Raw genomic sequence first — 14,867 nt, 5'->3', positions numbered from 1 at the left:
TTTACCAGCCTTAATAATCTTACCAATCACCGTCACCATAGTCCTTTCAGGGATGTCACAATGACACTCATTTTACATGCAGATGGTGATGGTTGGAGCTCACTAGGAATTTGGGGGGTTAGACAAATTCAGGTAGAATAAGGCTATAAATGGTTACTAACCATGTCGTCTCTGTTCTGCCTACACTGTAGGTTGCAGCATGCTTCTGAATACTAGTTATTGAAAACTGCAGGAGGGGAGAGAGTGGTTGCGCTTAGTTCCTTTCTTGTGTGTTTCCTGCAGGTATCTTGTGGTAATAGGATGTTGGCCCAGATGGGCCATTGGCCTGATCCAGCAAGCTCTTACGTTCTTATGAAAATTTGAGGTCCATGGCTAATGCCTGGGGCTTAATCAAGGCTCCATAAAGGGCTCCGTTGCAGTGGCTTATTGCAGCTTTAGAACTTTTTCTTTGAAACTTGTTGGGAAACACTCATCAAATATTTTATAATGTGAGTAATTAAAATAATATAATATTGAACTATTGACCAACGCTAGGCCATTAGTCAAGCTAAAAAATTCTACGATCATTGCTCTGAAGCACTGTGAAATAATAGTATTGGTGATCAGCGATGCAAGTAGTCACAATTAAGCAGTTCAGTTGACGAATGAGGGAGTACACTTTATTTTATGCTTAATTGAATTGCTGTACATGCTTGGTCACCATTGTCTCCTTTCTTTTAGAGCTTTGGATTCTAGCTATTTAGAGGCGCACATTTGTAAAAGGGAGAAAGCAATTAAGACTGTCGTATCGGCTCTAAAAATGCAGACAACGTGAGCTGTGCCTTGGGCTGCTCCTCGCTATTAAAATCATTAATATGCCTAAAGATACAATCTTAATTTTCTTGAAACACTAATAGGAAACTAAAAATGCATCTCCCTACATTAAAAATAGCCAGATGGGTGAAGAGGCTCAAGCGCCTTAGAATATTTGTAGTGCAATCCTGCTCATGTCTACTCATAAATAAGTCCCATTGAGTTCAATAGGAGTTGCTTCCAGGAAAGCCAGTATAAAATTGCAGCCATCTGCAAAGCTTAACACTGTATGCGGAAAATCTGAAACATACAAGGGTGGAAGTCTATCATCATAAACCTCTAAGCATAAGTCTGTGATTGACAAGCATATGTTTGGGTCAGGGCTAGGAGGTAACGTCTTTTTCTTTCTTTTTTTGCATAATATCTGACAAGAGCTTTAGGCAACAGCAGTAAATGTTCTGATTCGTTCCATAGTAGTTTAGCCCAATATATTTGGGTGTCCCAAACAGAGTTGCTGTCTTGCAACTGTAATCACTGTGCTTACAGTGGGGGCCTGGTAGTGGGAACAGTCCTGCTCTTTGCATTAGCTTACCATACTTAACAAATAGATAAAATAAATAGAAGATTTCTCTTCTTGAATACATTTTTATGCTTTTCCATTCTATCCCCTTTTCAAAATTTAATTAGCCTAGTGTCTTTTGTGTTTTCCTCCCCTTCATTTTAATGCTCACACATTACATTTGTTGTTGGGGCTTGCAACATTATGAGCTGTTTCTAGTAAAAGGTAAAGGTAAAGGGACCCCTGACCATTAGGTCCAGTCATGACCGACTCTGGGGTTTGCGGCGCTCATCTTGCTTTATTGGCCAAGGGAGCCGGCGTACAGCTTCCGGGTCATGTGGCCAGCATGACTAAGCCGCTTCTGGCGAACCAGAGCAGGCACGTAAACGCCATTCACCTTCCCGCCGGAGCGGTACTTATTTATCTACTTGCACTTTGACATGCTTTCAAACTGCTAGGTTGGCAGGAGCAGGGACCGAGCAACGGGAGCTCACCCCGTCGTGGGATTCGAACCGCTGACCTTCTGATCGACAAGTCCTAGGCTCTGTGGCTTAATCCACAGCGCCTGTGGTGTAGGATTTTAGAATTAGACCACTTAGGGATAGTGTCACTAATAGAAAGTAAGCAAGCATAGTTAAGTATCTTATGTTTAAAATGATCTTCTTTGCAAAAAAATATATTGCAAAGAGTTTGTCATTTTTGTCCTGGCTTTGCTATGTCACCAGTGTCTTTTTTATGCAAACTAACTGAGAGTGCTTGGGAAAGTTACAGGTGGAATTTGGTTTCCGTTCATATAAAATCTAGTCCCACTGAGAATACATCTCCATGAGAACTGAGAGGATGAACATCACATTTCAGAAGTAGATACGATTAGGCCTTCTGCAAATAGCTGTGTTGTCTTCTTATATTTAATTATGGCCTGGTTTGGACTGAAGTTTGTTTGAGATATTAGTCTTGTGATATTGGATTTTGCATGTGTACCCTTTATTTTAAATATTAACACCTACACATTGGGTTCCTCATAAGTAGATAACCTTCCTGTTCTCCCAAGCATAGGACATATATTAGGGAGTCTGTAGTCTGGAATGGACCACTGAAGACCTTGACTAGTCTCAGTTTATGCAAGACACCGTTGAACTGGTGGAAACATAGCATACAAATGATTATCCAATAATCACGTGAAAGACAAAAACTCGCTAGAAGGCCAAAGCTCACTAGACTTAATCTTGTATATCAAGCTCTTTCTTTGCTGATAGTTATAGAAAGCATTTATTTGATGTGGGTGGAAAAATAAAGGCATTATCTAGTAGCAGTCTTTAACATGCACTTACTACATACAAAACAGTGTTTTGTTTTGTGTGTTGGTTTGTGTGTGTGGTTTGGTATCAGTCATGCATTTGTGTGTCTGAGGGCCTAATTACATTAAATTAATGCGTGTTTTTAAAAATTAAATAATGTGCAAGGGTGTAGGATTCTTATAAGATCACAGTGCATAGGAAGGGGAGGGTTAAGCCTTCATACCCTAGCCACAACTTCTCTGAAATCACACACACACACACACACACACACACACCAATTAGCATTAGAAAACAAGCTCTTATTGCTTGGGGGGGTGTTACATATATTGTAGCTGGGAATTATGGGAGCAATTATCCCACCCTCTGGTATTTAATTCTTAAAATCTTATTAATATGCTTACTGAGACCCTGAGTCCTTACCATGCTGAAAGGCAACGCATCACTGAAAGGGGAGCTCAAGCAGGCACTCACACGCACATCACATAACAATAAAAAACCACCACAGCTCATAACATGTTAAATACATGCGCCAGGTTAACCCAAGAGTGCTCTTAAATTAGTGAATAATAGAATTCAGAACTGTTAATCTAAATCTGCATTCCATCTGAAGTTCTCCTTTTCAGTATAGAAAGGATATTGTATTTTAGGCGTTTACAAAACTCAGCAGAAAAGCACAAATGAGGCCATCTCCCAAACCCCGATTTATCTGGAATGAGCTGCCTTGGGTACTCAAAACAAAAGAGGAAACACTGGGTGCACCATCTTGGGTTCTTTTGGGTACATGCAGCAGTTGTTCTGCACATCCTGAGAAGAATTAAAGACAGCGATGCTCATGTCGCTCATTTTAGCAAAGACCTCCCCAACTGGTCTTGCTGACCTGTAATCTGTAAAACAGGATATGCTGGAGATTTGGAGATGGTTATAATTTGACTCTGTTATCTTTTATCTTAATAAGCTGCTAGTGTATGAGGGAGTGGGGAGTGTTCTCCAAAAGAGCCCTTTATGATATATTTATTTTCAAGGATGGGACTTTACAGAATATAGTACAGCGTTTTTATATGTTCATTTTTACTATTATTAATTTTTTCGAAAGACTAGAGAAACAAAACGACTTAAGAAAGCCCACTACTATATTCCCTTGCAAAAATTAGCATTCCAAAGCTCAGCTGCACCACCCAAATTATTTTCCATTTGCTTCAGTAAAAATAAGTAGTGATCACATTGGGTGTTTCTATTTTCTGCAGGCCCTATCAGTGTGGACACTGCTCCCAATCCTTCTCCCAACCTTCAGAGCTACGGAACCACGTAGTCACCCATTCCAGTGACAGACCTTTCAAGTGTGGCTATTGCGGTCGTGCCTTTGCTGGTGCTACTACACTCAACAATCATATCCGGACACATACAGGGGAGAAGCCCTTTAAGTAAGTAATCAAAGGACCAGAGGAACAGGAAGGGAATTTAGACAAGAATCAATAAATATCCTAGCCCTTGGAATAGGTCTGTTTGGAATTGAAGTTCAGAATACCCCCACAGTCCTCCAGGCACTGTTCTTGAGCAAGACCAAGTTGTTTCAATAGCATTTGTGCAGAATCAGATCTTTGTTGGTTGCAACCAACCCATTAAATGTCTCCTTAAAATCGTAAGATCATGCTCATGTATGTCAAATATCTGTAAGCAGTTCACTAGGGAGAGCTTGTTGTTAATGGGAAAGCAGTTTTCAATAGCAGCCCTTCCAGTGATTTTATCTGAAAGTATCAAAGGATGGCTTTATCTGAAATTTCAAGCGTAGGATGTCCAGATTGTTGAACATCAAAAGTAGGGAGAAGCCAAGACAACCATTGTAGTGCATGTGCTGATTACAAAGAGAAATATTTCTGATAGAGAAGACGTGGGCAGAAAGCCATCATTTTACATTACTGTAATAAGCAAAATTTGTGAGTGCTGGATAAGGACCAATAAACTGAAATTGAATGATAACAAGATTGTGGCACCGGGGATGGATGGTTCTTGGATGTAGGAAGTGCATGTTTTAGGCAGGGTTGTGTTCTTTCTAAAAGAGCACATGTGCAGTTTCCAGATGCTTATATTGTCTCTAGAAACCAGGTGGCCTCAATGGAATGAAATGCCTTTTATCAGCTTTGCTTCATTCACCAATGAACGAAGGGATAGTCTGGCCATGGTAATCTATGCTCTGGTAACCTCATTAGATTATTGCAATGTGTTATATGTGCTGCTGCTCTTGAAGATGACTTAGAAGTTTGAACTGATGTAGAAGGCAGCCTCAGAATTCTTGATTATGTCGTGTTGTAGGCACATCGTGCCAATTTTATAAGTGGCTTCCTATTTGCTTCCATGCCTAATTTAAGTTGCTGGTATTTACCTTTAAAACTCTAAATGGCTTGGAACCCAAATACCTAAAGGAGTGCCTTTCCCATAACCATCAGTCCATACTGTAAGATCTTCTGGCAGACACCCTCTATCACAGGCATGGCCAAACTTGGCCCTCCAGCTGTTTTGAGACTACAACTCCCATCATCCCTAGCTAACAGGACCAGTGGTCAGGGGTGATGGGAATTGTAGTCCAAAAACAGCTGGAGGGCCAAGTTTGGCCATGCCTGTTCTATCAGAATAAGTTAATTAACAGCAAAAGAAAGGGCTTTCTTAGCAATAGCTATGGAGTGTCTGCCTTAAAGATGCTCTCCTAGTGCCTACATTGCAGTTCATTTGGCACCAGGTGAAAATATTCTTATTCACCCAGGCATTTCAATCTATAGTTAATTTTAACTATTATTTTTTAATTACTGTATTTGTGCTGTGATATAATTGGCTGTACACTGCCCTGGAATCCTAAATAGGACAAAGGGCAGTAGGTGAATGTTTTAAATAAATAAACATAAGGATTCAATTTAATCAGTAGGGCTTTGGTTCAGCCCCTTCTTTCTGTAGCTGTTCATAAACCCTGGGCAAGAAACTAATGGCCAGGTATTAGTAAGTCTCTGCAGAGAAGTCAAGACCAACAGAAAGAAGAAAGTGAACCTATCTCACTTTCAAAGTCTAGACCTCTACACTTGATCCTTAAATCCCATTTTCTACTGCACAATCTTAGTGGGCAATGTGGAATTCCATTCTAAATTATAAGTGGTTTGACATTATAGTTGCCTTGCAATATTTGGTGATGGAATCTTTAATGCACTTCTCAGGCTAATATGAGGATGTAAACAAGGCAGTTTATTACCTATATTTTAAACTAGTTCAGGTAAATCAGGTAATTTTAAAAGATCACCAGTTTTCTAAACCCATGTGACCACAAGTTAGTATCATATTGTGTTCCTGTTTTTTTGGGGGGGGGCATGTAGAGCAAATAAGTCACGTAAACAGGTTTATGTTAGATAACAGCATTAGATCACTTCAAAGCCCTTATTTTGCAGTCGAAGTCAGGTTCAGGATCTGGCTTCAGACCCCACTTCTAGAATGGGCATGCTGTATTGCTTTGGGTAAAAAATTATCTGTGGTGCTCAAGTCCCAGTCTATAAAATACTAATGGTATTACCCCCTGTAGACACATACACACAAGATTGCAGAAGAACAACACACCATAAATCCAGTAATAACAGTTGCAGATTATAAGAATATAAATGTCTGGCAGCTGTCAAACTCTGTCCCATGTTTAAAAAAGATAACAGTCTAACCTTAAACACTGCATATGCACCCCAATCCTATGCAAAATGATTTTCATTTAAGTAAAGCTAATTTGAGCTTTAGAAAAAAATTATTTATTTCTCTGCTGTGGTTGGGGCACAAGAAGAGGCCATTAAAAATGGTGTGTTCCATAACAATTATCAACTTGATTTTATTTACCAGACATTTTATATTTGGCTAATGTAAGAGGATATCTGTCACTGTGAACTATCAGAGACCTTATGAACGAGCTGTTTATGCAAGAGATAACCACAATGGTTGCCTAGCCTCCATTCAAGACGTGTCTGGGCACCATGCTTGTAAGTGTAAGATAAGGCGTGGAGGTGGGGAGGAAGAGCCCAAACTTTGCAAAGACCAGCACAGTCAGAATTCAAATAGGGACTGCCTGAAATGATACAGTTCTACTGTGTCCACTAATGGTGCCCGCAGAGCCATTATGTTGGATTAATAGAGCCAATGGAAAGCAGAGCCAAAACCAGTGCCAGCAATCAGATTGATTTTATGTAGTTGCTGTGTAAATAGATTTTAGTAATTAATTGTGGAGGTTTCCAGGTCAAAATGGAAAATAGATTTCTTTTAATGTTAAGGTGTTACTTATGTGTAACCTTGTTGACTCCACTTACATTCCCCCCTTAACATCCTGTTTTTGTCGTGTTTCCAATAAAGCTGCAGTTTGCCCCATTTAGAGGCATTACCACTCCCTCCTCTTTTTTGTATTGTTCCTTTTCTTTCTTCTTTTGTCTCTTGTTCCAAATCGTCTAGTGTAGTTACAACACAATTCCATTCAGAAAATAGAGCTATGTCAAATGGTTGGCATGTTAGCTGCATATTAATCACATTGATTTTGGAGTGATCTATGCACATTCACTGAATATATAGGATTATTACCTATAGCATAGAATTGTCGGATACCTAATGTATCGTCTGCTTGTGGAAATACAGTGGTACCTTGGTTTACGAACTTAATCCGTTTCGGAAGTCCATTCTTAAACCAAGGTGTACTTTCCCATAGCAGCGGGGGACTCAATTTACAAACGGAACACACTCAGCAGGAAGCGGAACAAGTTCTGCTTCCAAGGCAAAGTTCACAAACCAAAGCACCTACTTCCAGGTTTGCAGCATTCTTAATCCAAGTTGTTCATAAACTAAGCTGTTCTTAAACCAAGGTACCACTGTAAGAAGCAACTGCGAAGGATTGAAATATAAAGTTATGGTTATAATAGGGAATTTAGAATAGTTTGGTGTGAGACAAAGATTTCGAGTAAACCAGTGAACAGTGAATTTGTTTTATGAGAAATGTGGGATTTGTTTTAATACAGGTGTGAACCATGCATAGATAGGAGTGTATATTTCATAAGATCATACACTGTGTTACAGAACAATCCTAACTCTCTACTGGGAAGCAGCAGCAGAACAGAGTGGCAGAGTCACCACTGCCTTTGAAGTCCTGCGGCTTATGGCAGCCAGGGCACAGAGGGGCATGCAGTTACTTTGAGTAGCTCCAGAATAGTGAGGCCTGGAGGCCCAAATTAGGCCCCTCACCTGGCAGTGGGCTGGCTTTGGATCATACACTGTTTGCAGGGGTTATTCTGGTCACTGCCTGGGGGAACTCTGCCAGATTTATATTAAATCTTAGCTTTAATATAATCACAACAGCCCATTACTATCCCTTCTCCAAAGTGACACCAACCCAAGATATATGCAGTGACATTTGTATTTCCCTACACATGAAAGAAAAACGGAATGTTTCTATTGGCTGCAAGACTATAGGGCAGACCAGAAGGGCAGCGTGGGCACTTATATGGTCCATTGTAATTTATTTCCCTGGGTACCACTTCTTCAGTAAGTTCTGAAATGTCTGACTAGCAATAGAGGAAGCTCTTTTATGGGCATCCCCTTAACTCTGATCTGTATGTTACGAGTATTGAATGGAAGCTTCTTGAAACACTTGTTATAACTCATAGACAAGCCCTTTCTCATTACCATCCATTTTTTGGTGGCTCAGGGGTCCCTATGATGTAAACAGATTAAGTCATAATACTACTCTGTCTGTTAAGGCGGTGATGGTTAGCTACTTCTTAGATTTGAAATACATGTTTAGGATGCACAAATGGAATGTATTGGACATCTTTAGCTATATATGTAGGGAAAGGAAAATTCAACTCCAAGGATAGCTCAGTGCCTTATATTGTATAAGCTAATCCAAGAATTGAATTGATTTCAAGGCCTTCATGATAAAAAAAATCATAATTTGCAAGTTTGTCAAGCAATGAAAGGTAGTATATTTTGACACACTAATCCAGTAACTAATCAGTTTTCTAATAAACAATCAGCAATACACTAATGTGTCATCAGCATTTCAGGAACTCTGGAGAGAGGAAGATCTGCACATAGACGTTAATGAATACACCAAAAATCATTAGGTGATCAATACTTCTGAGTTATTTTCATTGAGCTGATAGGTCTGATACATTAGAGCTGACATTTTACATTTGTCAAGATCACAGTGCAGTTTTTAACAGTAGAGCAGGCTGCTAAAATATTCCAAGAGAGACGATCAAAGAAACACAACTTAAAGATGTTGACATCCTAGGCAAGAACTAGAGGTGAGATGAATGAGTATGTAACATTCAGGTCAGAGGTTCCTCAAACCATAATTTCCTTTAAAAATAATTAACAGGCACTTTATAACATTCTGTAATTGTGTATGCATGTTTGTGAAAGGTGGTTCCTTTCCAATTCAATGATTACAACTGAAGAAGCAGGGGTACAGAGAGGGTTTGTGCTTCTTATTTTTCATAGGCATACTTTTTTCATAGGGATCTTCTCAGATGTTAGTAGGCATTACACAGCACCATTTAAAACCCAGATTATTCCTATGAGCATTACATTAAAGCTCTGCATAGCCTACAAGACTCTTCTTTGCAAGATGAGGGTGGGGTACTCTTGTTCAGCTTTTACTCATTTCAGTGGACCCTATCCAGGGCATATTTCCTGTCACTTCCCTGGCTGACTTATATCCTATAAACTTGTCAGGCATCAGTGTCACGCATTCAGAATGATTATGAAGAAGAAGTCACCATCTGTTAAAGCACTAGAATTTGGTAGAGTACATTCTTATCTGGAATAGGCGCAGATTACACTCTCTGAACTACACACGCCCTGTGTCAGTCCCTGCAGTAGTCCTACATCTTAATGCATTCATTATCTTGCCATGTCATTTAAATCAATGGAGGGAAGGAGGGGTAGAGAGAAGCCTTTATATGACAATGAAAATGCACTGGCGAGTGTTTGACTTTTCCAATCAGCCATTTCTACTCAATATCAAATCCTGGGTAACATTAAAAAAAAAATGCTTAAAACTATTACGAGTAGTAACTACAGCCTCCTTAACTCAACTGCTTAGTGATCTCAGGCAAGTATGGGGATTTATTCTATTGCTGCAAAACAAAGTGATCATTGTTCCATGGCTTCACAATTGCTCCAGTAGGTAGGACTCCTGATTTTAAATTAGCAGGAGGTGAAATTCTATTTGTCATCAATTTCTCCGAGGGATTACAGAGCAGAAAACTGCAGACAAGCTGCTTCTTTGATGGCTCACTCCTAAAAATCTCTTTTTGTTCTTTATCTATTTGAACTGACAGTGATCAGAGCTGCAGCAGGACAGGCCTCTCTGGAGAAATCACCTTCCCCCTGTCTATTGACAGATTCCTCTGTTCTGAATCAGACAGGCCTTGTCCCATCATAGGCATCAAGGCCTTGGAAGTAGCCACCAATTAAACCTCTTGAGCCAGTAAAATCTGAAGCCACTTTTGAGTGTCTGTTCTGATTAGGCAGGATAAGACGAAGCCCACCGCCCGCTCCCCCTTCCCCCAGAGCAGCTCCCCACTCTCAATTTTCTCTCTTGCCTTCTCCAGGTGCGAGAGGTGTGAGAGGAGCTTCACACAAGCCACCCAGCTGAGTCGACACCAGAGGATGCCCAATGAGTGCAAGCCAATAACAGAGAGCACAGAATCAATTGAAGTGGATTAACTGATTGACTGGTTGGAATTAAACTGCAAGGAAAGTCATGATTAAATGTCACGGACACTTAAGCAAAACCAAAGATTTCCTCTGAGCAACTTTCAATCAGTCCCAGAAAACCAAGAGCAGTAATAAAATAAGTAAGATGTTAAGAGATATTGATCCTGGCGTGGAAGTGAAACCAGGAAAGAGATTATTTATTTATGACTAGGAATGAGACTGATTTCCATGGACAAGGAACCCGGGCCTGCTAGCATCCCAGCCTCCCACCCCACCATGTATTGCTTTATTTCTAAAAAGCTTTTATAATTGTTATTTAATACCAAAGCAACAAAGATCAAGGGTTCTTCAGCCTATAGCTATGGCTATGAATGCACATGGACTTGTTTATGATTGCACCTTTTCCTCTAGCATGACTCAGTGGACCTAGAGGTATATTGTTTCCTTGGTCCCGTTGGGTTGCATTGCTCTTGACTTGGCTGTTATTTTTATTGTTTAAGAAGTGGTCTCCGAATGACAAGAGAATGAAGAAGATCCGGAACCATCTTTGTGTTGGTGTCAGAACTCCTCCAACTAATGGACATTTTCATTCCCATGGTTTCAGAACTCACATTTTGTGCACTTTTTTTGTATAAATGTTTTCATTAGCCAGTGTTGCATTGGCCCAGGAGATCCCAGAAATGTTAAATAAACTTTGTCCTATATATATATAGATATATCTGTAGATGTATATGCTGTTAAAACAAAACAAAACCCTCCAATGCTGTAAAGAAAGCATTTGAAATACGTAGAATTTTCAAATACTATACCTCTTTTATGAACGTCATATTATTCACAGGTAATGAATAATAGTTTCAGTGAAACATTAACACTCTTATCTAAAGGTATCATGCTTGAAAACATAAATGTTAAAATGGAATAGCAAGAGAAGCAGTCTTCAGTTTGATTGTAAAAGTTAGAAACCTTTAAAAAGAAAACGAAAAATCAACAGAAATCATCCAGGTTTAAAATTTTCAAAAGCATCCAGGCATTCACACAACATAGAAGAAACTTCACATAATAGGGGTACGTCACATAAGTAACTCTGTTCCTATTTCATAATGTGCAATATCCTTTAATACAGGCAAACTAGATAGTTGTTACGGGCTATATAGCAATAATATAGTTCCTGATTTTGCTAAAATGAACTCAGTAATTTGATTCCCCTCTCCCCCCAATTATCTCCTAACCCACACACTGGGCCTGGGAGCCTAAGCACTGTACTGATCAAAGGCTCACCAGATCTAATGAATACACAGCGCTTTCAAGTAATTTCCCAGTTTTCTGCAATGCAGAGCACAACTCCAAGCCCCTTGGGGGTGTTTCAGCAGTGATGTGCAGCCAATTCTATGCATATTTCCTCAAAATAAAGTTTGTGCTCACTGGGGCTTGCTTCTGGGCAAGCATGCATAGGATTGCAACTTTTAGGTATGCCAATTTTCAGTTGACCAACAGGAAGTGTGGTGACACCAGTTAAATAGAATAAAATACACACTCTGAAATTAAAGTTGGAGGTAGTATTTTAAGCACCTGTTCCTCCTATATTTCTTCCTTGCCCTGTGTTTCTGTGCTTTTAGGACTAGTACAGTATTAAAGCTTTGACCTGCAATGCCGACTTATAAAAAACAACAACTTGTAAAAACCTCCTGGTGTCCTTATGGGCTACTTCTTAATGAACCTTAAAGTGACATTGGGCAGGACTCTTGAGTCCTGTCAGCGGGATTACTCTTGTGCAATGGGGCTTCTTCCCTCTCTCCCATGACCCTCAACATTGAGATAGAGGAATTCTAATGCCTAATTGAAATAAAATTTGTTGAAATCCAAGCACTTGAGACAGAATTCAATGTAGCGCTCTGGGGACAGGAGCGGAAGGAATCCCCACTTTGTTATTGGATGTTCTTCCATGGGCTTCTGATTAGTTGAATGCATCCCTTTGAGCTTTTTAACAGCTTTGTGGAGGGTGACCTTGGTGCTTCAGCAAAAGCCCCCCATTCACTACAGCTGCATCACCTTCACTTGAGGATAAGGCAACTTGATAGTTTGTTGTAAAGCCTCTCAGTGGCTATTCTGTACAAACCAATTATGACACAAGTCATTGGGACTGCCTTGGGTTAAATCCTATCTCGCTGGCATAAGTAGTCTGTGCATTGGGTAGTTTGTGCCATTTTTGCCTTTGGAAAACCTACCTCATTACTTCACTATTGGAAACTGATTGTAGCATTCATAGAACCATTCAAGCTGATGTACTTTTTGACTAGGCACCTATGGGCCATTAAATGCGTGGGATGACACAGTCAAAACCCTTTTACTTCTTCATCATTTCTGTCTCTATGAAATGCACTTGAAGCAGTATACAGAAACATTAATATTCCAATAACAAGAATAATTTAGGGCAAAGGTGATAACTGAGTTGTAGAGCATTTGCTTTGGGTTCAGAAGGTTCTAGGTTCAATCCCTGACATCTCCAGGTAGGTTGAACTGAGAAGGTCCTTCATCTGAAACCCTGGAGAGCTGCCCCAAGACAATGTTGACAATGCTGAGCTACATGAACCAATAAAGGTTTAAAAAAAGGTAAAGGACCCCTGGACTGTTAAGTCCAGTCAAAGGCTACTATGGGGTGTGGCGCTCATCTTGCTTTCAGGCCGAGGGAGCCGGCATTTGTCCACAGACAGCTTTCTGGGTCATGTGGCCAGCATGACTAAACCGCTTCTGGCACAATAGAATACTGTGACAGAAACCAGAGTGCACGGAAACACTGTTAACTTTCCTGCCGCAGCGGTACCTATTTATCTACTTGCCCTTTGATGAGCTTTCAAACTGCTAGGTAGGCAGGAGCTGGGACAGAGCAACAAGAGCTCACCCCGTTGTGCGGATTCGAACCGCCAACCTTCTGATCGGCAAGCGCTACCCGCATCCCAGCAGATGAACCAATACCTGACTCAGTGTCATGCATCATTCTTATGTTCCTATGTTATAAAACACCACTGCTAAAATAATAATGCAGTAACAAAATGTAAGCATGAAACAGCAAAAGCAGTTTTACGGTTAGGCTCTGCCTGCAGCGAAAGAAGTACACAGTCTGATGACTCTGATCTGACTCTCCTCTTGTGGTCTTGGTCACTGCGGGCCCAGGGAACTATGCTCAGGCCTACACATTTTGAGAATGCGAGGGAAACTGCCCAATGCCTGGTTTTGCTATATTAAGGCCAGCCTATAGTATATACTGAATAGAGAGGAAAAGGAAGCCTCACACAGTAAAATTGGCTGATTCACAGGTAAGTGTATTGCATCCGAAGTGGGCCTTAGAAAGGTCTTGAGAGAGAGCTTGCATGAAGCATTGCACAAACAGGTAAACCTCTCTGGGGTTGGGATCACTTTTCTCCAACAGTGGTCTTCTGTTAGTTTAAGGACATCTTTGGCTCCAAGCCCAGGTAATGCAAGTTAAATGCATGCATGGAAGGAAACAACCTGGAGCGGTATGGTTTGGTGCATTCCCCCCCCCCATATAAATATATGAATATTTATTGAATTTTATAACAAATAATGATACAAATCTCATTCATCATGTTATATACACTAATCCTCCCTCCCCTCCTCTGGACTTCCCTCAACCCCCCCCCCCCTCTGCTGAGTTAGTTAGTTTTATTTATTGTATCCTGCTTTTCCTACACAAAAATAAAATCCCTTATCATTTCTCTAAAATATCTGTTACTCAAATGAACTTGTGAACGCTTATTCAAACCCTGCCAGTGAATCCAGTCCATTCTGTTGTTTCTGCTGTGCATTTCCCCCCTAAATAGTTGTTTAAAGTTAAATCCTGTTGATTTTAACAAAACTGGTATTGGAAAGGAAGGAAGGAATTCACATTCCTTTATGGAAGTTGTTTTCTGTATTAATGACAGCAGCGTAAATCAAACTCACTTATTAACACTGCTGCTTGAATTGTTCCATGTTACCTAAAATTCGGCAGACTTTGCATGCAGATTTTAGGGGAACTTCCTGTTAATACATAAATAAATGGAATGTTGCAGCACCGGAGACACAAGACAAAGAATTCAAAATAACTGGCATTTAAGAAACACGATTGATTAACTAAAGGGATATTCAACTGATATTCTAGTGGTTCTGCATTGCTGATATGCCTCAAAAGTAGCCTGCTGGTTCACATCTGGTGGAGTAAGATTCAGTTGACTATTTAGTCATCTTCTGTTTGTGGAATGGGGAGAGGTGCCATCTTGTCCACTTCAAGCAGCAAAATTTAACGTGTCCTGCCAATCAACTGGGGTAACAGAAGGTAAGGAAGCTATGATTTCCTCCAGATCAGCTTGGTTCATGTTGCAGTTTGAAGGCACAAGTAAATGGGCAACTCTCTGCACTGCCAATTTATTCCTATGGTGTTAAACCATATGCAGGTGTGTCATGCAAGAAAAGTATCTAAACAGTTTCCGTATTTTAAC

The 14,867-nt window shown here is 40.2% G+C and overlaps 1 protein-coding gene across 5 annotated transcripts in view; it reads left to right on the top strand.

Annotated features, from left to right (window-relative positions):
* PRDM6 (PR/SET domain 6) overlaps positions 1–11,083 on the top strand; it is a 97,690-nt gene extending 86,607 nt beyond the window's left edge. For 3 of the 5 annotated variants that reach the window (XM_081930614.1, XM_081930613.1, XM_081930615.1), the window contains 2 exons: positions 3,894–4,070; positions 10,266–11,083. In XM_081930614.1, the coding sequence (XP_081786740.1) occupies positions 3,894–4,070; positions 10,266–10,380 (292 nt within the window). In that variant the 3' untranslated portion in view covers positions 10,381–11,083. The remainder of the gene's footprint in view (positions 1–3,893; positions 4,071–10,265) is intronic. The other 2 variants (XM_081930617.1, XM_081930616.1) reach the window with 1 other exon arrangement.
* Positions 11,084–14,867: the final 3,784 nt, after the last annotated feature.

This window comes from Podarcis melisellensis, assembly GCF_964234715.1.
Source record: "Podarcis melisellensis genome assembly, chromosome: 11".
Classification (NCBI taxonomy): Eukaryota; Metazoa; Chordata; class Lepidosauria; order Squamata; family Lacertidae; genus Podarcis; species Podarcis melisellensis.
This window is presented reverse-complemented; position numbering and strand designations above follow the sequence as displayed.